Source organism: Zeus faber (genome assembly GCF_960531495.2).
Source record: "Zeus faber genome assembly, chromosome: 13".
NCBI lineage: Eukaryota > Metazoa > Chordata > Actinopteri > Zeiformes > Zeidae > Zeus > Zeus faber.
In genome coordinates, this window is record NC_137198.1 from 16,410,654 (window position 1) to 16,435,897 (window position 25,244).

General features: G+C 48.8%; 1 protein-coding gene across 1 annotated transcript in view; it reads right to left on the reverse strand.

Annotated features, from left to right (window-relative positions):
* Positions 1-253: 253 nt before the first annotated feature.
* The window catches only part of LOC307239028 (signal-induced proliferation-associated 1-like protein 1), a 40,548-nt gene continuing 15,557 nt past the window's right edge, over positions 254-25,244 (reverse strand). Inside the window, exons 2-21 of the mRNA XM_080012231.1 lie at positions 18,873-20,552; positions 18,614-18,744; positions 16,851-17,039; positions 16,020-16,194; positions 15,289-15,392; positions 13,777-13,934; positions 10,050-10,629; positions 7,619-7,893; positions 7,149-7,397; positions 6,882-7,031; positions 6,587-6,750; positions 6,376-6,458; positions 5,496-5,908; positions 4,310-4,510; positions 3,881-4,043; positions 3,569-3,773; positions 3,229-3,378; positions 2,854-2,971; positions 2,683-2,761; positions 254-2,459 (exon numbers count right to left, since the gene is read on the reverse strand). Coding sequence (XP_079868357.1) covers positions 2,316-2,459; positions 2,683-2,761; positions 2,854-2,971; positions 3,229-3,378; positions 3,569-3,773; positions 3,881-4,043; positions 4,310-4,510; positions 5,496-5,908; positions 6,376-6,458; positions 6,587-6,750; positions 6,882-7,031; positions 7,149-7,397; positions 7,619-7,893; positions 10,050-10,629; positions 13,777-13,934; positions 15,289-15,392; positions 16,020-16,194; positions 16,851-17,039; positions 18,614-18,744; positions 18,873-20,364 — 5,223 coding nt within the window. The 5' untranslated portion in view covers positions 20,365-20,552 and the 3' untranslated portion in view covers positions 254-2,315. The remainder of the gene's footprint in view (positions 2,460-2,682; positions 2,762-2,853; positions 2,972-3,228; positions 3,379-3,568; positions 3,774-3,880; positions 4,044-4,309; positions 4,511-5,495; positions 5,909-6,375; positions 6,459-6,586; positions 6,751-6,881; positions 7,032-7,148; positions 7,398-7,618; positions 7,894-10,049; positions 10,630-13,776; positions 13,935-15,288; positions 15,393-16,019; positions 16,195-16,850; positions 17,040-18,613; positions 18,745-18,872; positions 20,553-25,244) is intronic.

Below are 25,244 nucleotides of genomic sequence, written 5' to 3' on the forward strand. Positions count from 1 at the left end.
CAGCAGCTCCCTGCTAATCACAATATGACAGCGGTCCTTATAGAGAGTGGCAGGTGGGTGACCTTTGATGCCTTTAATGTATTGGGGAAGATTATCTCATCAGCTCATGCGGCGTTTATTATGGGAAATTCATTCCCGCTCCTCGCTGAAGTGGGGACGAGACCCTCTGGGGAATTCTTTATGACATGCTGACCGTCAAAACTCCCACCAGCCTCCACCTGAGATCTCACCTATACGTTACCACCCTAGACAGTTGTAATTCAACAAAATATCTTTAATAGATATAAACCTTTTTTTTTCTTTTTTATACACATCACAGCTCAAAGGAAACAGAATCACATGCTGTCACACACGTCACGAATGAAGGTGCAGAGGCAAGCCGTACGTTTACACATTTTGCAGTCCGGTCCGGCTCATGCTCTCGGTCGCGTCTCCTCTCCTCCCCCCGACTTTCACTTCTCCGCTCTCCCGTCTGTCACTCCACTATAATATCTAAGTCATAAAACGGAAGTTCATTAAAAATAATCTTTCCGAGAAAAAAAAAATAACAAAAAAAAAACGAAAAAAGGGAAAAAAAGAGCGAAGGTGCAAATTCAGCGTCCTCTCCCAAGTACAGCTTTTTACAGGATCAAGGTCTTGAGAGGGAAATGGTGCAGAGGGTTTAAAACAGGTACTTTGTCACATTATATACCAAATATATCCACAGTCCTCACACCAGAAGTGGGGTTAGGGCTTACAGGCGGAATTTACGACACAACTCCGTGGATGAAGTTTCAGGGTTCACTCAACATCTTTATATATCAGGACAATCCCGCGCTGTACCGATTTAATATACGCAGACCCTCCTGCTCCGCTGTCCGGGCCTTGTAGCATGCTATAGATAAGATGGGGGGTGGTGGGGGGTGGGGGGGGACGCTTCCGTTAAGCATTTTATTATTATCACACGAGGTTCTCAACGCTGGGTGGCACTGCCAAGTCATCCATCGCAGCAGGCAAAGCTGGGGCCATACAGTTTACATTCTAAGGGATGTAGGAACCATAATGAAAGCATTATTTGAAAAAAATAATAAATAAAAATTACCCCCTTTTTTTTTTTTTGTTAGTTGACTCTTATTGTTTCCGGTTATAGTATTTACACGGTCAAAGCTCAACTGATTCAATAATGATGCCTTTGCGATTTCTATATCTGCATGTGGAAGATATTTGTCGTCGTTGTCGTTGCATTTGTACCGCTGTCTGTGGATATCATCGGGATCGTCATGAACTGATTTATATACAAGACTGGACACTCATTCAGCCGTTTCTATGGCACCTGGATGGCTTTGTCTTCTAACAGTGCTCTTTCAATCAGCTCGCGACAGTAGTTCTTAATAGGTTTTAATTTCAGCGCCTGTGGAAAATTATACATTTGATAAATATACAGCATTATATGTGAGCAACAGACAGGCACTTGCGCCTGAATAAACCAAATATTCCATCCAATTTTCACTGACCAGGATGCTGTCTGTGTCCAACTATATAAAAAAAAATTATAAAATAAGTTAAAAAATAATAATAATCATACTGTCTTGGGAGGGGAAAACATCATCATTTCTGAAGTAAAGCGTTCAAATTAAAAAGGTCCTATTTTAAACCATGTCTAGGAACACGCAGAAACCTCACCCCTTTTTTTTTGGAAAAGCATCACTTTCTATCAGAGAAATTTTGAAATGCAAAACAGTAAGCGACTTCCTCAGGGGGGGGTCGAAGACATCGGAAAACAACGCGGGCGATTTGTCACTGTAAACTCTGTTCGCTTGGTCGGGACCAAAATCGCAGCCACTGAACGGAACGCTTTCTAATCCTGAGGGTTGAATCGAGCATCTTTCTCTCGGACATGCGGGGGAATACCTACAATCCGTTCGACCAAGAAACAAAGGATCATCACACCCGGGGCGAATCCAAGGGGAATGGCCTTTCACGCCGATTAAAATCTGCCCCTGCCGCGCCCTCGGCCCCCGCTCGCATTTTCCTCCACTCCTTCCATTCTTGCCGGAAAAAACAAAAAACAAAAAAAACTACGCCTCAACCTCTGCTGAAGTGGTGATTGTACCAAAGATCCACAAGGCCCACAAAGGATGGCGCACGAGTACTGTACAGGTTGGCGGAGGTCTCCCAGTCCGGTGTGTCCACAGAAGAGTTAGTGTCGGGGGAGGGGGGTGTGGGTTTCACTGGAAAATGTCAGCTTCGTCGGTTCCACGCATCGACTCCAGACCCCGGCAGAGTGCAGTAGTCTGGGCATTAGGAAGGTGTGCTGGCGGCAGCCGCGTGGGGGTTCAGTTCATGTCGATGGTGTTGAAGACCCACTCGGTGAACTTCTTCAGCTTGGCCGAGGCGCTGTAGGACTCCTCCTGGAGGCGCTGGTTGTCCTCCCGAAGGCTCTGGATCTGGGCCTGCAGGGAGACCTTGCCGTCTTTCTCCTGGAGGGGATGAGGCGAGCGCGTGACACACGCACACACACACACGCACGCCCACGCACACGCACACACACACACACACACACACACACACACACACACACACACACACACAGAGTTTTGCAACCTTCAAGCCTCGGAACAGGATAGATCTACTGCTTATGTAATCCCGCAAATAAAGCATAACTCCTGTCATAGCAATCATTGCACATGGGCTCACTCTCACCTTCTTCAGGTCGTCCTGTAGCAGTTTGACCATGGACTCCAGCTGGCTCACCTTACCCATCAGACAGGCTGGACTTTCACTGTGCAACAGGAGGAACGCGACATTAGAAATGTTCATGGGTGGAAATGCAGGGAAGACTCCTCTGCGGTCAGAAGCGTCATAGGTCTTTACCTCGGCGAGGGTTGTCTCGCAGGTGCTACTTGAGGCTCGGCCTGCTGGGGGCTGGTAGCGGCGGCCTCCTCAGCTCTGGAACTCTCCTCCTGGGCTGCGAGCAGGATGAGTCTCTGCTCTGAAGATATGGAACAGTTTCAGAGTCATGCAGACCAGGGAGTTGGCCACAAAAAAGGAAAACAGGGCCACCCAGTGGTGAAAATAGAAATTACAGCAGGGAAACGTCAGAGAATTTATAATCCTTAAGTCCCGTCTCCTCCCCCTGCTAAAATCCATACACAAATGGAATATTGGCACTTTCTCTCCAAAAAACTTGAAGAAACTGAAAGGTAGACCCTGGGTGCAGCTTGACCAGGGCTGTGATTCGGTGTCTACCTTCAAAGGCCTTGGCGGCGTCCACCAGATGGGCCCAGTCCAGCGGGGTGTCTGAGCCGGCACCAGGCAGGGGCATGAGAGCAGGGTCCTGCAGCGGCTGTATCTTCCTCCCCTGCCCGAGCAAAGAGCTCTCTGGGGCGGTCAGGTCTCCTGGAAAACAGAGGGAACTGGATTAAAAGGTGCAGCAGGCGGTTTCCACGCAGCACGTTTTAGGGTTGATGGGTAAGACGGAACGGAGAACACTGACTCAATTAGTCCCGTGCCAAAACAAATGGGCTGATCAACACACAACAAGAACAGTAAATTTTCTTTCTATAGCAGGTTTATATTGAAGGCTCACCCAGGGACTTGTGTGAGGGTCTTCGGGGCGCCACGTTGCGGGCAGTGGGTGAGCGTGGCACGGTGGAGCTGCTAAAGAGTAGGTCAATGGGAATGTCCCGCTGCCCGCTGCAGAAGGAAGGCTCCCTCTGTCCACTGTAGATACTCTCATCCGACAGAGTCCTCTGGAGGGACCGGCGGCTGGGGGGTGGACCAGGGAACAGCGGCTTACGGCGGAGAGAAAGAGAGACATGTAAGGTGGGGAAAGGCAGACCGATGTCTCAAAAGTGCCACCATCTGCGTGGGCCATTAAACCACGGGGCCTCCTCAATACCTTCTCCTCGAGTGTGGTGGGCGGGGGGCTGTCCAGGGTGATGAGCTTCTTCAGGTCCTCTTCCAGGCTGGACTTGGGGGCTTGGCGGTGTGGGGACTGGGAGCCTCGCAGATTTGCGCGGAGCTGGGGCTGACTGCCGAGCAGACCATCACTCTGGTGACGCCTGCAAAAAGCGACAGCGCGTCATAGCATGCAATACCCATCTTCACCACAGGGTGGCAGTAACGCCCATAATCTAATCTAGCAAATCAAATACACCCTATATATTTTTATACCCTTACTCTCAGCTCTTGATATATCAACAGTCTTAACAGTGGGATGCATTTCTACACAGACCGAACATAACATTCAGCACAGTTTGAAACTGGCTTTTAAAGTATTTGCAGATGTCAAGCAGGAACATCGACATCGTCTGCCCAGCGTGCTTACTTGCGAGTGTTGCCAAAGTCCACAGGGTTGACGGTCCCGCCTGGTTTCTTCCAGCCAATCAGGTACTTGGAGGTGGCCCCCTGACGTGGATAGAAGCTCTTGGGCCCCGCGGAGAGGGAGGTAGGGGAGCCGGGGGAGGTCAAGCCAGCGTGCTCCTCTGAGGGTGAACCAGGGCTTCCTGAGTGGCCAGAGCTCAGGGTGCTAGAGGGAGGGGGAGGGAGGGAGAGCGAGAGAGAGAGAGAGAGAGAGAGAGAGAGAGAGAAAGAGTGTGAGACTAGGGGGTATGGGCATGGGTTCATTAAAGGTGTCAACAACAGTTGTGCTCATATATCAATATAGCAGCTGAAGTGACTTTTGGCCTACTTTTATTCTAAAACTTAAAAGTTGGTCGTCTGTCAGTTGAAATGCGTGGTTACAGTTTCCTTCCTAGTTGTATCTAGGATTTACCATTCATAAATATTCATCAACCAAAACCATTATCACCCAAGGGACCATTTACTCTTGCACCCAGACCCACGTGCACATCCATTTTTTGTATACGCGCAACGCCTCCATTAACATATGACAAAAGTTTTCACTTTAACTTTTACCGCTGTGGTATTTCTTAAAAAAAACAAAAAAAACAGGAATGCGGTGTCCTTCGACTCAGGGCAGGTTGTGTGTGTGTGTGTGTGTGCGTGCGTGCGTGCGTGTGTTACAAAACAAAGTTTCCAGTGTACAGGTCTTGTGGTGCCCAAGTTATTTCTGGCTGAGGGAAGAGAGGGAGAAGAGCTTCATTTGATTCAAAGGAATAGGGATTTAGGGGGGAGAGGGGGAGAGGGGGAGAGGGGAAGAGGGGGTAGGGGCGCACATTTCTGAGACTTCAAATTCTGCATTCCTAGCGTCTTCAAGCACTCCCTTTCTTTCGCAGATGTATAGAGACTGACACACACACACACACACACACACACACACACACACACACACACACACACACACACACACACGCAGACACACACACGCACACACACACAGGCACACACAAACACACGAACACACTCTTTGCTGTTCCTCGCCTGCTCCAAACCGCAAAGCTTTGGACTTTTTCAGGACGCATCCGGACTACAATTCTCACTGTCTGTTCGATTAAACATTGATGGAGCCCCGCTCCTTCGCCTGCCTAAACAGCTGACTCAGGCGGCCCCACCTGGAGTGGGAGGCGGCGTCGCTGAAAGCGTAGGAGCCGCTGTCGGGTGCCGCCGGGAGCGCCGAGGGGCTCTTGGCCGGGATCTCCAGCACCAGGGAGTCCGGCGTCGGAGGGGAGGCCTCCGGGGCCTGGGGGCCGCCCTCCAGGTCGTCCTGCCAGGACGGGGTCTTGTCCTTGGCCCTGAAAGCGCCAGTGGAGGAGGCCGTGCTGCTCTGCGTGGCGGTGAAGGAGGTGGCGTCGATGCCGCTATCCGCCGACGTGCCCTGCAGGTAGCCGTTGAGCTCCAGCTCGCTGCGCACCCCGGACCGCGAGCCCACCTCGTACCACTTGTCGCAGTCGCTGTGGGCGGAGCTGGAGGCGTTGCTGGAGAGCGTGTTGCTGCTCGACTGGCTGGAGGAATACGGAGCGTCCCCCTGTTCGCGGACAACATAGTCAATTTGTGCTTTTTTCCCCCCATCGATTCTACTCCAAATCATCAGGGCATTTCCTTTTATCCCAAGCGGTCAAGCACTGGGTTAGATTACGTAATCACGTAATGTAACCCAGCAATGTAGTAACGCGATGTAATTACATGTTATACAAGTCCACTCAATCATTTGAAGGGCGCAGCAACCTTCAAAAATTTGACATTAACACAATGACGCACTTGACAAAGCAATCGCTTTTTGCTCTGTCGTGCTTTAGCTGATGTTGAGAAAATTTCAAAACACGTCCTTGGACCAGTAATGGTAAGAGCCCATGATGTTAAGTGTCATTATTCAAATGCTCTTGAATAAGCTACTTTAAAGAAGAAAATCTGTCAACGATAGGCTTCCATAATTAAGCTCCGTTACGGCGTATGGAGGAGACCAACTAGGGCCGTTTCCTGCTGTTGCCTCACCTTGGCGTTCTTGTTTGGAGACAAGTGGCCACTCCGCTCCTGCTGCTGGAGTCGCGGCATGATCGGCTTGGAGCCCACCGCGCCTGCAGAGAGAGAGAGAGAGAGAGAGAGGACGTTGAGGTAATGAGGTTTGCAGGTCTGTTTTCGATGAATAGCGCGATTATTATTTGCCTGTCGGACGTCATTACTGACTCCTCAAGGTCTGGCTCACCTATTCCTTTATCTGAACCCGGTACGCCGCCGGCGTCTCCCTCTCCGGACCTGGGCCATCCGGAGCAAGCACCGGTCGCCGAAGCAGTTTTCATCCCGTTTACCCCGTCGCCCGCTATCTGCCGCACAGAAGACACCGGGGAGTGGCGGTTGTTGTTGCTGAACCTGGAGGAGAAGTGGAGAAGGTCACTAGTCGTACAGTGCTCACACTGAGGAAGTTGGGGTTATTAGTGACGACATGTTGTGTTTAGGTCCAGGCTTAGCCGCCGGAGCAGGGTGAAGAAAGGTGAACTCACCCTTCGGGCATGGACTTCTGTCTCCAGTGGTTGGAGCCCGCGGCGGCGCTGTCTGTGTAGGGGTGGGTGGAGGGAGAGTTGGCGTTGTGCGCCGAGCGGCCCATCACAATAGAACAGGCCATGGCGTAGTTCTCATTCCCAGGAGAATACCTGCGGTGCCGCGTGAGGAAGACAAGACCGAATGAGACGGCGGCTCCTTCCGCAGACATGTCACAGCCGCTAAGCTATGAGAAACAAGCCTCGCGCTTGGAGAGGCGTCTCCTTTACCTCTTGGGGTTGAGAGGTCGTCCGTCGCTGGACACGCTTCGCGGGATGGCGGCGGACTGGTCAGGAGGCGGGGCCTTGATCAGCGTCCCCCCCATGCCCCCCGTGCGCGACTGGGGGCTGGAGGTGGTGCGCGGCCACTTGCCGGTGTTGTTGTTGCTGGTGCGGAAGGGGAACTTTAACTCGTATGGCATCCCCTCCTTGTGGTTCTTGTAGTCCACGAGCGGCATGTGGTAGATTTCCGAGCAGCCTCTGTAAAATGAAAGTATCATTTATATAGAGCACCAGCCCTGGCAGCCTCAAAAAACACTCTGGACCGGCCATCGATCGCTCCGGGAGGTTTGGCAAGCGAGTGCAGATTAAGGGGAAATGAACGAAAAGCAAAGCAATCAGCAAGCCATCTCGCTCGGGATATGGAACAGTGTGTGTGTTTGTGTGTGTGTGTGTGTGTGTGTGTATCCTCTCTACCGCACCTGCGTGGCGTGGAGTCGTCGTGCGGGGGGATGATGACCACCTTGACGGTGACCGAGGTCCGGAGCAGGTCGATCATCTGCTCGTGGGACAGCGAGGCCACGGCCACCTTGCAGATCTCCACCAGCCGGCTGCCCTGCCGCAGCCCGGCCTGCCAGGCGTAGCCGTAGGGCTCCACCTCCGCCACGATGCCCTCGAAGTTGACGTGGAAGCCAAGCTGGCCCAGGGCGTTGCGGCGCAGCGTCATCTCCGTGGTCTGACTGCCCTTCGTCAGGAGCTTGCGCGGCAAGAGGGGTCGATGTGGAATCGGAGGATTCGAGTCGGGAAAAGGAGCAGGTTGAGAAGGAATTGGGTTCAAAGAAAGAGAAAGAACAATGGACATTTTTTTTTGAATATGAGACATCCAAATACACTTTTGCTTACAATGCTCACCAAATAAAATAAAAACCTTTTAAAAAGTAAGCTTATTTCATTGTATGCACATCCTTTACGAAAAGTGGGGATGGTAGATCAGGAGGTGGAGCTGGTCTTCTAGCAATCTAAACATTACTGGTTCGATCCCAGGCTCCTCCTGCTAGCATGCTGTAGTGTCCTTGAGCAAGACACTTAACCCCTAATTGCTCCTGATGGCTGCGTCAGTCAGTGTTTGAATAATTGTAAGTCGCTTTGGATAAAAGCGTCTGCTAAATGCAATGCAATGTAATGTAATGAAAAGTCCGTTCCACGTCTCGCAGCCCTCTCACATAGCCGAGCTGCCACAGCTTCAATCCTTCACATCCCGCGGATTGAAAAACCCTTTCATTTGGGGTGTTGGGTTACGGCTCCTGATAATTAACTACAGTTACGCTCCTCGCCTAACAGCTCCTCTAATTGTGTGAAGTTGACTGGGAGAGGTTTGTTGGGGCCCTGCAGCAAAACCTAGCCGGATATCAGGCTACGACTTTGAAGCATGCCAGGCTGCCCACAGTTAAGGATCCAGCGAAAAATCCACGCTCATGCGGTAACCACAGCGACACATGCCAGGACTAGCAGCAGGCTGTGGTATTTCTTCACCTTGTTTACGCAGAACTTGCATTGTCAGGGAAGCGCTCAAACCTCTCTGTAAAGCATAATGCCAACTGCATCACTTTGAAAACCAAAGTAAAGATATCACGTCCCAAAATTACCATGTATTATGCTCTGCCCCGGCTTATAATCATAGAGTTGTGCTACAACAGCTGTGGACTCAGTTGACTGTATAATTAGAGGTTACGCCCCGATGTCGAAATGATACTTCCACAATATGATTCCATACTACACTCATCATTCAAGTGGACACTTGAAATTTGTCTCCTGAGTGTCTACCATTCACTACGAAGCTGGAAAACATTCATCTCAATCAGTGAGTGAGCGAGAGTGTGCTGTCGCTTTGACGAAGCACTTGTCTAGGGCTGGATACATCAGGTCCCCCCCCACCCCCAATCGATACCTCCGATGCCAGCGAAGGCTTTAATTCTGTCGTTTCAATTCCAAAATTGGAAGTTTGGAAGCTATGAAAAAACTTTCAGATGAAATGAAATACCACCATAGTCACAAACGAATAGAAATTTCCTGTGCGGGACAAAATTTGATCCGTGAAATATTCCTGAAATCACATCGTATGTTGAAAAGCCGCAATTGTCATTATGTACAAAATGTGAATATATATCGATGTGGCATCCAGCCTTGGGATCGCCGAGAACGGATCGCTTGATGCCACTCCAACTAGGAAGTAGCGCGTGGGCGCTCCCGTAACGTGCGTGCGGAAAGGATCTCCCGACCACCACGCAAACAGTGACAAAGAGTGACGGGCACCAAGCAAGCGCCAGTGAGGAATGCTGAGAATAAAAATAAATAAATAAATAAAAATAAAAAGTTATTTGTACTTCTTAAAACTCACGGCCCAAACGTGACCCGTGGCAGCTCTGTATTACAATTATTAAAAAACTTTTTTTATAATATATATTTATATGATATTTTAGTGATGCAATTTATAACCTGGAGCCGCAACTTAATCTCCGGGCCACCGCCACGTCCAAATACTCTATCTGCTTCCTCGTTTTTGCGCGCGTACGTCCACATCCTGTACATCCTCTTTGTGCGACCAGGTGAAAGAGCTTTGTCCGTGCGCTCCGCTGCTCCGCCCATCGCTCCCCGTGGTCCCGCGGACTGCCAGATGGGCAGGGGGGGACGATATTTCGACACCGTGAAAATATTGGCAAATATGGGCCCAAGCCTAATATCGCGATAAAGCCTATTTCGTGAGCCATCTTATCGACACTGGATTGAATTGATATCGAATCAAATAGTGACCCTTTCTATTAAAATTACCCAGTGACCTGTAATACCTACACCAGTGTGCGTACTAAAGACATAGATGATCAGGCCATCAGAAGGTCACTGTTCCCCACTGACCTCCAGCCTTTTCACCACCTCTCCAAAGTCCTCGGTGTTGTTGTTGATGGAGCGCAGCGACACACTCTCCCCGCGCTCGTAGTAGATCTTCATGGAGGCCGGGCTCCCCGACGACCAGCCGATGACGTCGCGCGTGGCACAGTTGAACACCACGGCCTTGGCCTCCTGGTCCAACAGGATGATGAAGTCGTTGGAGATGGCCAGCAGGCATTCCCGCTCGGCGCCGGCCACCTGGTCCTCCGCGTGGACCTGCCAGGTCACTGCCCCCAGGCTGCGAAGCTCGGCGCCGCTGTAGGGACGCACCTTCTCGCGGCGCTTGTGCGCCAGCGAGATGAAGGGGAACTTCCCGGTGGGCTCCACAGGCGTGCTCGTCACGTGGCGCTCCGCCAGGTCCCGCAGGTACTCCTGCCGCGTGCGCGTCGCCATGGCGCCGAATTTGTCCGACTTGTGGGCGGCGTTCTCGGCGTTGATGACCTTGGCCAACAGGAAGTCCCTGAAGACTGTGGACTTGGGGAAGGTCACACCCTTGGGGAGCGGCGGTCCGAAGGAGGGCACGTCCTGGGAACGTGTGACGGCCACACTGGTGGAGAAAGAAAACAAAAAACTTGCGGGGAAATGTATTTAATATCCACCATCCACATTTGGATGTATACAGTCAGGCACGGGTGCCCAAAAACACTCTAAACACCCTCGTTACTGCAACAAGAGGTGGGAAATTTCCCAGAGGCATAGAGGAATCTGGGCTCAAATGAAAATATTACGAGCTATCTTTGCAAAGCTTTCCCTTAGGTATTGCTACCTCTGTTTCCCTTGTGAGCATACAGAAATCTTTAAGGCTCTGAATGGGCAGGGTTCGCACGCCAATACTCTACACCTCTCCTATTCAACCTCTGCACGAGTGTCCTGAAGTTGGATTTCTATCAGAAAGTCAACTGGCTGGGTAATGTTCCACCCTGTTTCTATCCTGTCACGGGAGTAAGTAACTGGGTTCCTTGTGTAGGAAAAAAAGGAATAATCAAGAGATCAACTCAGTTCATCTCTGTACCCAATTATGACCGCCACCCCCACCCTCCCCTTTTCTGGAGCGCATACTACTTGCATACTTGCATTAAAGCCAGTACCCGGGTCTTGGGTCTTGCAGGTAACTAAAGCGATGCATAATTAAAGCCATGAGAGCCGTCACATAAGCATTCAGCAGCCTATAGGGGCTGGGTGAGTATGCAAAGACGTGGTAGAATCTCAAATTTTATATGTAGCAATTGATACACTATCTACCAGTAATGCCACTCTCTGCTACATCATGCATGGAGACCGCTATGGCGAAATCTAGTGAACTACAATAGCCTACTTTCTCTAAACAAAGAGCTTGTTATGCAACCTGTCTCGCTGGCCCTGTGGGACCTGAAGGCAGTGGTTGAAAGCAGTAGATTAGCACCTAGCTGGCTGCATGCCACTTATTTATTTAGCCAGACTCAAAAGCATTATCAAAATCACACCTACAGGCTACAACCGTCCTTATTATAAAGAGATGCTCTTTATAATAGTCTGTACTTCTACTTGTGAACAGCAAATTAGTAATTGTATTCAAAACCACCGAAGGTAGCATCTGGATCATATGTCCCTGTACCAGATGTAAACATTATTCTCATGCATGGCGGGAGAACATCAAGCAAACACTGAGCTGACGATTTTTTACCAGCACTGAAGCAAGCCAGCGTGTGTGTGTGTGTGTGTGTGTGTGTGTGTGTGTGTGTGTGTGTGTGTGCGTGCCCATGTGATCGTCTCAAATCCAAAAAGGCTGGTGACTTGGTGAACGGCAAAGAAATCAAGACACAAGTATTCAGCCTCACGGTATAAACATGTGTGCTAGAACACGAGACAATGCAACACACACACACAAACACACACACGCACACACACACACACGCACACACACACACACACACTTTGGCATCACCGCAGAATATATCTATATCTTTCCGCTGCAGAAATTTGCCGTCCGAAAAGGAACTGGAGGAATCCGTACACGCTTGACTTTACCTCCGGGTGCGATCGCGAACACTCGAAACAACAAAAATACTCCGTAGTGGATTCGGTCACTTCTTAGCCCTCCCTGTTCTCTCTCGGAATCCCCTACCTTTGTCCCCCTTATTGATAGTAAAGCATCCAGAAGGAAACCCGGGCGAACAGACTTCCCCGTGGTCGTCCCGAAAGGAGGCTCGACACGAGAACATCCATTAGATTAGCGTCCCAGGGGCAGGGAGCGAAAGAGTCCCTGGGTGGGGTCTCCACACGATCCTCACGGCTTCAGCGCCCTGCTCTTCTCCATTTCATCCAGGGCGGAAAACTAGGAAAACCCACATTTCTCAGTTTCTTTTTCCTGGTTTCCTCCCTCGCCGCCCCCACGCGTTCCTTTTTCGACCACAAAACAACAACAAAACAGGCTAAAGTAGGTGTCCGACCTTTGACGGGACAGAGCCGGACAAAAAGCAGGCTTCCGATTTGGTAGCTGGACGGAGAGGCGAAGGAAGGGGGTGGGGTTGGGATTTGGGGGTGGGCTCAAAATAAATTATGCCAATTTTTTTTTTACGAGGCGCTCATCTGAGAAACGGAACAGAACAACAGAAGGCTGGCCCCGACCCGTCCGATGCCGGCAAAGGCTCTCAGTGCTCTGAGGGAACTGCGCTCTCAGCTGGCTCTCTGCGAGCCGCCCCGTCTCCCGCTCACATGGCCGGGCAGAGGCAGCGCTTGATGCGCACGGTGCTAACTCCTTCCGACCGCTCAGGCTCTGGCTGCCCCCAAGGCACAGAGGCAGGGTGGGGGGTGGAGGGCAGGGTATTATGTGAACGTGTAAAGAGTGAGCTCTTCAGTGAATTGTGTGTGCAAGTGGAAGAAAGCCAGTGTGCGCACGCGCACGTCAGTGAATGTAAGAAGGGAGCTGGAGAGGAGCAGGGAGATAGCCAGGGAGGGGGGAAAGAAAGGAGAACAGGAAGACAAGAGGAGAGCGCCATATCAAAGGACCTGCACTTGTGTGGTGGTGTGTGTGAATGCGTGACTGCGTGTGTGTGTGTGTGTGTGTGTGTGTGTGTGTGTGTGTGTGTGTGTGTGTGTGTGTGTGTGTGTGTGTGTGCGTGGGCGTGTGCGTGTGAGAGTATGTGTGTGTTCATGTGGGCCAAATAGTGATGTGGAAGTGTGAATGCCACTGAGCTGCAGCTGAATCCATCGGCCGGCAAAACGGAAATAAAGCCAAAGCGCCTATCGTTTAAGACAGCGGCTGCAGGGCCAATCTCCCCCGGTTATCCATAATCAAACAAATTTAACAAAAATACGTACAGACACACGAACTGTACACTCTAACGGCACTGCGCAGGCGGAGCGGTGGACAGTCACGCAACAGGCTTTTAGGTTACCGTGGCACTGTGAGCGCTGCTGGGCATTCAGTGCTTTAGCCTTAATACTAACTAACTAATGTACGATGAGATAAACACCACAGGTAGCACACTCTAAACTGTAATGCTTTCAAGGGCTGCAGTCCAGAGGACCACACTCAGGATGTTCATACTTTATGTACAGTAGAACAGCTACTTAACACTACGGCTGTAAACACCAGGGGTTTCTCTGCAACGCCAAGGAACAAATAACAGAGGGCGGGAAAGCATCCACAAGATCCAGTTGCGTTGTCTGCCCGCTGACTGATCAGCGTCCTGGAGTGTACGTTTTGCTGTACCTGTAGCACGTGCTGTCGGAGCAGGGGTTGTGCACACGGACGAGGATGAAGACGTGCTGGAAGTGCGAGCGCACGGCCTTGGGGGTGAAGGGGTGAGCGCCCGGCTCCTGGAACACGATGGTCACGATGTCGTTCCCGATGTGCCGTTTCCTCAGCAACTGAGGAGTTGGAGAGATGAAAGATACGACTGAAAACAAACTTCTTTGCATGCTGGACATTCTTTGATACACGCTTGATAAAATATATAACAGTATACACCAATCAGCCACTACATTAAAACCACCTGTCTAATATTGTGTAAGTGGTGCCCCCAAAACAGCTCTGACCCGTGGAGGCATGGACTCCACAAGACCTCTGAAGGTGTCCTGTGGTATCTGGCACCAAGACGTTAGCAGCAGATCCTTTAAGTCCTGTAAGTTGCGAGGTTGGGCCCCCGTGGATCGAGCTTGTTGTTCCAGCACATCCCACAGTAGTTTTGATCGGATTGAGATCTGGGGAATTTGGAGGTCAAGTCAACACTTGAACTCTTTGTCATGTCACTCTCAAACCATTCCTGAATATTTTTTGCGGTGTGGCAGGACGAATTATCCTCCTGAAAGAGGCCACTGTCATCAGGGAATACCGTTGCCATGAAGGGGTGTACTTGGTCTGCAACGATGTTTAGGTAGGTGCTACGTGTCAAAGTAACATCCACATGAGCATCATTGCCCAGAGCATCACACTGCCTCCGCCGGCTTGCCTTCTTCCCATAATGCATCCTGGTGGCATCTCTTCCCAGGTAAACAATGCACACGCACCCAGCCATCCACATGATGTAGAAGAAAACGTGATTCATCAGACCAGGCCACCTTCTTCCATTGCTCCATGGTCCAGTTGTGACGCTCACATGCCTATTGTCGGTGCTTTCGGCGGTGGACAGGGGTCAGCATGGGCACTCTGACTGGTCTGCGGCTACGCAGCCCCATACACAGCAAGCTGTGATGCACTGTGTGTTCTGACACCTTTCTTTTATAGCAGCATTAACTTTTTCAGCAATTTGTGCTACAGTAGCTCTTCTGTGGGATCGGACCAGACGGACTAGCCTTCGCTCCGGAAGCGCATCATTGAACCTTGGCCGGCCATGACCCTGTCGCCGGTTCCCCGGTTGTCCTTCATTGGATCACTTTTGGTAGGAACTAACCACTGCATACCGGGAACACCCTACAAGACCTGCTGTTTTGAGATGCTCTGACCAAGTCGTCTAGCCATCACAATGCCATTGGAACGAGAGGAGCAATGTTATTCACTTCACCTGTCAGTGGTTTTAATGTTATGGCTGATCAGTGCATATCATATATAACTAAACAATACAGCACTCCTCAGCATGTATGTGTGTGTGTGTAAGGGTAGGAATCTGGTCTGATCTGTTTCTTTGTCATTTTATCTCTGTTTCACCAACAACTTTTTTTTGTATTTCCTGAAAATCTGCAAACGGTCCTTGGCTGTAATCCATCCCACAATTCAGAACAATACCTGCTGCTTGTTGTTGGGTGTGTACGGCAGAAGCGTGGACACGTGGAACATGATCTCGTAGTCCTTGTATGTGGTGTACAGCGAGTGTGTGCCTGTGGAATCCGCTGGAGGAGAATAAAAAAAATTGGTTGTTAGGACCCGCGTTGGACTATATCCACTCACCATTGCTTCTCAGAGTCTCCACAAATGTGGTTTGTGTTTTTTTTGTTTTTTTTTACTTGTCACAAAATAAGGTATGTTTTTGGTTTGAACGTTAAAACATTTGTCAAAGAGAGAGGGAGAGAGAGAGAGAGAGAGAAAGGGCAAATGAGGTGAGCAGAAAGGAAATATTTAACAAAAGACAAGATAAGGGGACAAAGGACAAGTAGCATAAGCCCCGGTGTAGTACTGTATACAAACAGGGCGGAGTGTTCAACGAAGAAGCTGTGTTGACAGTTCAAAGCCTTTCATTGCACTGCGACTGACTTTTTGTACACTTTGGACTTAAAATACAGAGGAGGTGACTTCAGAGCCAAGTTTTATCAGACCGCCCGGCCACTGATAACCTCCTTTCAGAGCGAGATCCGAGAACCACAAGGGGGTCAATGCCATAAACATGCATCATCTGTTTATATGAGCCAGAGAAATGGAGAGTGAAAGAAAGCCAGATTTAGGCAGACGTATAAAGAGACAAGAGAGAGCACAAGATGTCTGCGTGTGCGTGCACTGCGGGGGTCCTCGGGAGTCGTTACTTTTAGTGTCCAGCTGTGCGCGGTACTTGGTGAAGCCCTTGAGGCGGACTTTATCCCCCAGCAGCTGGAGGAACTCCTCCAGCGCCGGGCCGGCCGTCTCGTTGTTGTACATCTCTTCCTCTGTGCTCTGGCCCGCCCGGCAGTACATCACCCCCACCTTGACCTGGAAGCTCAACTAGGGACAGGGAGAAACAGGAACGGACAAGCACGCAGGAGAGAAAATTGGACAATATCCAGGTCTGAAAGCCAATGTCATCTGTAAAGGCAAAGAGGGACCATAGGGACCACACCGGCATGAAATTGAGTTTTTGCCCATTTCCTTATCAACACACACGTTTACTTTACCCCTGACCATTTCCTTGATCAAAGCTCACATTTTTGGATTTTGGAACATTTGATGAGATATGCTGAGAAATGATTACCTGGTTTCACAACTATGGATAACTATGGTATTTGTTGATTCCATTTGAAAAGGTGGAGGCTTTTTTGCTTTAAGAAATACAAAATAGGGCAAAATTAATTCATTAAAAATACACGTTTTGTCCGCGGGACGGGGAGATAAACTTGGCTCTCAACACATTGCTTGAAATTTCCAAAAAACTGAAAATAGAGACAATATCAAAACATATAAAGATGTGAGCTTTCATCGGGAAAATGGTCCAAGGTATTGTAAAATGTGTGTGTCGACCAGTAAACGGGCAAAGAACCTCAGTTTGACTCCGGCGTGGTCCTTTAAAGTACTGGCTAAACAGCCAGTTTTATCAATGAGATTCTCTACTTCTCCAATTTGTCATTTCTCTTGTGTTCACTAGCTGCGTTTGATCCCCCTACCCCTTGTTCGTCCAGCTTCATCAGCTGCTCCGTGACCTTGGGTGTGTTGAGCGCCAGTCTCAAGCAGGACACGTCCAGCTCGGGCACCACGTACTCCAGAACCTCCTTAATGGGAAGACCCCGGGTAGTGCCGTGCTTGGAGGTGGACGGCACAGCGTCCTCCAGGACGGACCCGCGCAGGGTCGTCAGCTGGACGGGGGAGAGAAGATGGAGAGACAGGGCAGTGGCAGGGGGAGAAAGATTGAGGAGAGAGTGTGAGGAGAGGAGGAATGCGCCTCAGGAATCCCTGCTGTCCTTTGAACTTTCTCTCAGAGATGGAACTCGGTGATAGCCGGCGAACATGCCTGGCTAGACACACACACACACACACACACACACACACACACACACACACACACACACACACACACACACACACACACACACACACACACACACACACACACACACACACACACACACACACAAACACAAACTCCATCTTCTCTGCTTTGCCCGGAGAGAAGTTGACATAAAACAACAAGAGAGTTATAATTCAAGCTTTGGCCCCGAGTAAATAGAAAGTGGTGCTGAGCAGGACGGGGCTCTGTGTACACAGAGTGCGCATTGTGCTCGGTAGTGGGGGTTGAACTCAATCACTCTGCTATCATATGCAGCTGGAACGGACAGAGACTCTCTCCTGCAAGCACTGGGTGAGGCCTTGACAATGGAACTGTGTTCTCAAGGTATAAAACGGCCGGCAGGGCTGCGGTCTTGAAGGTATTTTGGTTCGGAGCATGACAGCCTAATCACAGGCACCTTTCTTTCTATAATCTCAGAAGATACCTCTTTCAGCAAATAGCCTTAGGAATATTAAATATATAGAGGGGCTGTCATGATCATGACATTTGAGTTGCCACTATCATAGTATAAACCTATATTAGTCTAATAACACACATCCGGCCTAGGCAGAAAAGCCCTGAATATTGAAATATAAAAAGTAAATTTGCCTCCACCCAACTGATGAAAATGTATTACAGTGTTTATCACATTACCACAAAATGACCATGAAATTTGATGGAAACACATGATTGTAGGATCTAAAGATTCAACAAAATAATCGTTGTTGGCGATTATGTGATAATTATGACAGCTCTATATACAGTACGTGTGTGTGTGTGTGTGTGTGTGTGTCTGTTTATGGCACTGTATAGAAATTTCAAAGCTGAAATTTAAAGCTATAGACCCTAAGCCTCAGAAGACTTATGCAGCTAAAACAGAGTTCACCACTGTGGTCTGAGGTTGTGGCACTGACAGGCCTTGGAGGTTGGTAGATGAGTGCCTTTCCTGAAGTATCTTTGCACAGTGCTGATGTGGTGAGACAGCTGAAGGGCCTGAGAGCTGATTCAGACTCATTTCCCCACTTGCTCGTCGTCCTAGTGCAGAGCAGGCAAAGAAGCCACTGAACTATACATACCTTCAGTCTGACAAGGTATGATAGAGATATACAGGAGATCTGTCCTCTAAGGCAAATACCAGGTACTTTAAAACCCAATGTCCCCAGCGAACATCTGTAAAAAGTTCCAGGCACCCCCAAAATAAAGTGCTTTCATGTCTGCCTAAATCCCTTCAGTTAATTTTAAAAGAGATATCGTATCATAGGGGTAAGCCAAATTTGAATGAAGGGCTCTTTAAGCATCTTCAAGAGCTGTGGCACATTCATCCCTGAGAGATATACGAAGCAGTTTCGAAAAATTCTGTTTAGGCAGAACACTATTACTGACCTCACTCGTCCTGAAAATGAGGCGGTAGCTGTATTGCTGGCCGTGTTCCTTGTCTTCTTCCAACTTTTCCCTCCGTAAGCTCACTGCCACTGGACCCAATGCCTCGTCCATCCCAAAGTAGTTCCAGTGCTCTGAGGCAAGTGGAGGTGGAAGAGATAGTGTAAGCCTCATTGCAAAACATCTGTTCCAGGATTTCCAAAATTGCAGCACATTTATCTGCAAATGATAGATTCAAAGAACGTATCAACGTCCATCTCACCTCTCAGGTAGAAGAAATTCCTGTAGTAGTAGGCTCCCCGGTCAACGTGCTCCACAATGTAGTGCTTGCCCTTGTCACCGAGTGTGCTGTGGCCTTCCTTTGGTCCCTCTAGTACAGCTACTCCGGCGTTGGTGCAGTGAAGGCTTAGAGAGGTTTCATAAAGGTTTCCCTCTCCACCCAGAGTCCCAGAGCTGCTGTTACCAACTGCACCACCCACTAGCCCATAGGGCCCTGTTCCAGCTGCTACAGCTCTACGCCTACCAGTGCCATCAGCACCAATCTCATTGCGGAAGCAAGGGCAGCTGAGTAGCATCTCGCTGCTCTGCTCATCTTCTGGATCCAGGCTGGGACTGTCCCTGGCGTTCAGCTCTTCCAGACTGCCACCAGGGGAGCTGTAGGGCAGGCTGTGGGTGGAGGAGAGGGTGGAGGTGGCTGAGGCCTCAACGGCAGCAGATGCCCCCGATGTGGTGTTCTTTCTTTTGCCCGCAGTCTGACGTAACTGAGTGACCTCGTTGAGGTCAAAGAGCATGCTTTGAACATCATAGTGGGCAAAGCTTTTCTGGCACACCCAGGGTTTCAGTGGGGGGCCGACATCTTCTAACCTGCTATCCTCTGCATCAGACCCTCCCCTGGGGGAGTCAGACTCTCCACGAACATTGCGAAGTTTTCGGAATATGGATTCACCTCCTGTCTCGGATTTAGAGCGTCTCTTAGGCGGCTTGTCTCGATCCTTAGCCTTGGGAGGATCATTGTCAGTGATGTCTTCCTGAAGATCAATAATCATCTGATTTGGTACAACATTTGGCAGGTCCTCCAGTCTCTGTGGAGCAGGGCTCCGCTGGTCAACTTTTTCTCCCTGGTAGCCCTTCAGAATGTCAAAGAAACTCTCTCCAGGAGTGCCATGCTGGTCAATAGACGACGTGCTACCATACTCGCGATGGAGCGGAGACCACTTGGCGCCTGCTGTCGGACCCCAGTCCTCCACACTCTCCCCACAGCCTTCGAGCTCACTGATTGTCATGTCGCTGTTGCTGCGCTGACGGATGCGTCGCTGGCGGGGGTTTCTTTGTGCAGGGCCACAAGGGTCTCCTGGAGCCAGATAACGGTTATCCGGGCTATAATTGTTGGCTGCGGGCTGGGTTCTGCTCTTCAGTGTGTTGTGAATGTTACGCAGCATGGATGAGTCCTGAGGGCTAATTAAGTGGCCGAGTTTGACATGAGTCTGTCCACTACTGGGCACACTTGGGCTCTGGGCCTCCATTGTGGGGTGCCACAGGGCCATTCCAATGTCCTTCCTAGGGGGCCAGTCCGCCACTCGTGCGCGTACTCCCATTTTAGGCACTCCTGTGCCCATGGGTGGGTGGACATTGTCAGTGCGTGGTGGCACAGCACTTCCATTGACCGTGCGGAGCTGTCGGGTGTAGAACTCGTCGGTGGCAGGGATGGAACCACCGACAGTGCGCTCCATCGGCAGGTGCTTCAAGCTAGTCATGCCACCAGTGCCAGAGGCAAACGGCACTTAACAGGTGGGCATGGCTGCCTCTAGGGTGGGATTCAGTCCCCTGACTTCATAAGCAATTTCACCGAGAAGAGAAGCAGGGAAGGGCCTACACCTTCTCAGCACTCAATCCTGAATACCACATGCACTGGCCACATCCAATCTCATCCCAGTATTTGAACCTAAAAAAACAAAAAAACAACACAAATTGTAAAGTGAATAAAGGCCTGAAAATAGTATAGCACAAAGTCAACCATGTCTTACTGAAAAAATGACATGAATCTGTTGATGCTTCAAAGGATAACAATAATCAATACTGTAGACTGTAATACAATAGAAATGAAAGTTGTCCAGCAGGTCTTAAATGGTCATGATAATAACAACCCTTGTCCGGGAACCAATCTCCCTGAAACTCAGCTGTCTCATCCGTGTCCGTTTACCTTGACCTTTTTTTTTTTTATAGAGTTGGCTCAATTCCTAAATCTATTGTCTTCCTGCGCTGCTTTCTGATGGGCATTCCCAAAAAAACTCTCCTCACCCAAATAAAAATGACTTGACAACTACGTGATTGAGGTTTCTTATCTTATTTTTGTCCTTCACATTCAGCAGCCCTTTGTCAGTGTTTCAAAGGACACATTAAGCCGACAATTATTTTTCTACAGTTCAGTTTAGACAGTCCAAACATTTATTTTTATACAACAACTCCACATTTCCATTCCTCCAGAAGTGAAAGTGGATATCTGACTTCCACAAACCCGCCTTCAGATGAAATTTGGAATTTCTTTTTTATTTTATTTTTTTTACACAGTCGGGAGGAAGTGAAAAGTCATTGAAATGTTCAATTTCAGATAACGGGCCCTGCTTTTCAAACCAATTTTAAGTATCTCGGGGAAAGATGAAAGCGAATGGTGGATTTTGGCTGGCAATTTAATCAAGCAATTTAAAAGCTTTATAAATCTTTATATGTAATAACCAACCCTGTATAAATGGGGGAGAGAAATGGTAATGAGATTTGGATTTAATCAATAAATCTTTTTCACAAAGCAGCGGCGTAAAATTTACTCCTTTCATGAATCATGAGCCAGGGACTCATCTAATGTGTCCAGTGTGTCTGGCCAGTGTGTTTGTGTCCAGTGCTACCAGCTGGACACCAATAAAGAATCATATTGCCGAAATGAAGTTTTCTGGAAACATCCCAAGCTGAACATAAAAAAATAAAAGCCACACAGGCTCCTGAGCGGCACATCAAAAAGCGAGGGGCCCTTTGAACGTCCTTCTGAGGAGAGGGTGATGTTCCTGTGGATGGCAGATCAGGCCTATTTGGCGGTGATGCACTCGAGGAGATTAAGGCTCCACACTCGGTGATCCCTCGCTGGCTGTGCCTGTGATCACATTAGCCACTCGCTGTCGGGGCTGTGAAGGGCCCGCTGCACCGTCACCTCTACGCAGCGACTCGCACAGATTCACGCTGCTCGTCAGTAAGGAGATGTGTGAACAGTAAATGACTTGCCGACTAAGGACTTTTCATACTGCGCTTGAAAGGGTTGGTTGCGTCGGTTGGTCATAAGAATGACATTTAACCATTGGACTTTACCATGCCATCATTGACCTTCCTAAAACACATCTGTTTTTATGTCTTCATAGGTTTTCATATCCTCACAACTTCCCCCCAGTGTATTTTGCAATAATTCCCAAATTGCAGCAAAGTGATGAAGTGAGGCATAACGGGAACTCCGACAGTGATGGAAATGACAATATCGAATCTTAACGGTTCCCAACCCTAGACACGTACAAACTTTATTTTCTCAAGATTAAGTGAATGTGCAACCAATCATTTAAGACATAAATTCGTAGCCCGATTCTAAACATTGCCCATAGGTACTCACAAGCCATTAAATGGGTAAACATGCTTGATCCACCTTTGAAAGTAGTCCACATGCCCAACAACATCACCACCACGGTACAGACCACTGGGAGATGGGTCAAATGCTCCTGCAGCACACTGTTTTTTGTTTTTTTATTAATATCAATATATTAGGAAAACTTTGGAAGTAACAGTCTGTGCCCCCAGGCGATATTATGAGACATCCTGCTCAGCAATGCGAGTCAGCTACTGGTAACGGGTGTTTTTCACAAACACCATTCCGTATATGCACCGGCCAATTGTGTTGCAGAGGCCCATTTTTAATTGGAGTAATAATTGCCATAATTATGGTTTAAAAGGCATAGATCATACATAGAAATGCTTTCATGTACCCTCCAAGCCGAAAGGCAATTTGAGGCAGAAACATTCTACCGAGAGAACAGCCAGGTATGGCCAAAACAGAAATTAAATTGCCAAATAAGGATACAAAAGACTTGCTGTGTTTACCATAGCTCACCAGTACTATTATAACGTCTCTCAAACAGAAGTGTCTGCTTCACATTATCCTGATTGTTTTAACGCTTGTAAGATGAATAAAATATAAGTTTGCGGCAACCTTAATAGATTATATGCCTGCTGTAAACCAACACACTGTTCAGCTGTCCAACATATTTATTTTTCAATAAAACCCCTACTCTGTCTCCCTTTGTGTCAAACTGAGCTCTGGCTGGATTCCTGGTTTATCTGTGAGCGGCTCGAGTTTTTTAAGGAAAAGTATCCAGGAAAACAGACTGACACTCATAACGCAATCTACTTTCTATCTTGCACCCATCGCAGGTTCATACACTCCTCTAATGGATGGGGCAACTAGCTACAGGGGCAGCGAGGGAGGCGTTAGTGCCGTGTGCTGTCTGAGGGCCATTCCCAGCGCTGGGCCCGGTGCCCTTAACGCAGCCGAGCAGCCACAGGGACCGATTAATGGAAGCACAACGTGACAACACACAGGCAGCACGGAAACAGAAAACAGTGCCAGACACACAGCACAAAGGACTGGATTCATCCCTTATGCAACAGAAATACATTCATTATATACTGACTGTATTTTTTTTTTTATTATTTGTGTGAACTGGACGCCACTCTAATATGTTCAACATGAAGTTATGTACAGGTATGCACCGATTGTGACATTCTGGCCGGATACCGATGTTTTAAAATAACAATTTGGCCGATGCCAATGTTTTCCTAGCTGCCGTGAACGCAGCATCACTTACAGTTTTCCGAGTTCCCGTGAACGCACCACCGCTTCCTACTTGGAGCACTGCAGAGAGCCGTGTCCGCGTCTTCTAAAATCGATCGCAGATGAAATGGTTCTCTTGGATGGAAAAAATATATATAAATTAAAAAAAATTTAAAACGGGCCGCCAAATATACTTTGGCGGCTGTTAATGTACCCTGGCAGCCTGCCCAGGTAAAATCTATGTGTGGGAAACACTGGATAAACATCGTATTTGCCGATAGGCGATGGCAGTCAGCAAGGCGAATATCGGTGCAGCCCTAATTACCTATGAAACAGATATCAACAGAAGTCCTCATGGATATATATGAAATTAGTGTAATCTTCATATGTATTGAATAATAACATTAATATTGTTTCAGAATAATATATTACAAAACACAGTGTGTCTCGTTCAGGGTGATGATTTGTTTTGCATGCAGGAGCCACGTTTGCAGTCACTATAATGAAACACATAATGAAAAATTGGCAAATGCCCTGGTGAATCACTTTGTCTCTTTCATGGCCTAATGCCTGTGAATCAGTTTACAAAATAAGTAATAAATCAAACATTGGTCGCAAAACCATATAATTTTTCATAGGAATATACAATACGTGGTTATGCTATGAAAAATGTGTAGTAGTGTATTCACAGTTGATTTAAAACTTAAGTTTTATATATCAGACAATTATCAAGTGATCTTGAGTTTGTAAACGATAAATTGGAATACAAAGCACAATAACAGTATTGATTAAGAATACGAGTTTTATCCTCAGGAGGCGGCCAGATTCAGTTATGCTGGGCTCCAAAAATGAGCGTGTGTCTGAGGCAGGACACAGAAAGAGAGGAGCTTTGAGTCTGGAGTTGTTGCTGTTTCACAGTTGGGTGGGACATGTCAAGGCAGCTTGGGCCTGTTGACTAAGTGAGGTTAACTTCCTGTAATTGGCTCTCGGGCCTTCGAGCGGCTCCGGAGGGGGGCTTCGCCGAGAAATGAGGACGGCGGCGCTCGAAGACCGAGGCCAAGGTGGGGGGGCGTCATGACACGCTGCGACAGTCGCAATGGCGAGCCGAGTAAATCAGAAGTCTGAGCAGCATGGCCGCCGCGTGGGCTGGACCTGAGCGAGTGACAGATGAGCGAGTCAGAAAACGGAGACCTTCTGTAACCTTGTCATTATCACATTCCCCTGAACGCTCGCACACGCCCACACACAGTGGGAGAAAAAAAATAATAATAATACCCCGAGCATTAATCCGCGTCCTTCTAAGGCAGGGTCGAAATTTTGACTCACAAATATCACACACAATCCTTAAAAGCCACGCGCGCAGGCTTAAAAAATGTTCCTGAGTCAGACCCGGAGTCAGACACACTCTCTCTCTCTCGAGTGTCTCCGCGGTAAGTATTGTGTGGAATCGCTCATCGCTTGGGCGGGCATCCCAGGGAGAAGATAAAGTGCGGTCGCCGTGGTTTTGTGCGCATTACATCCCCTGCATGGTTCCTCCACACTGGATCCTCTGTAGTGGACAAGTGTTTACAAGGACCCGACAGAGAGGGGGGGGGGGCAGGGGGGGGGAGAGATGAACGGTCGCCCTGCAAGCTTGTAATTATACTGCTGGGTTGAATGGGGCTGAGGAGCTGTTTGGCCGGCACCAATGTCTTTTAAGCCGGAATCTCTTCCAACTCCGTCAGTGGTGGGTTATTTCATTTAGTCTCCCCTGCGCTCTAAAAGTTGAGTGGT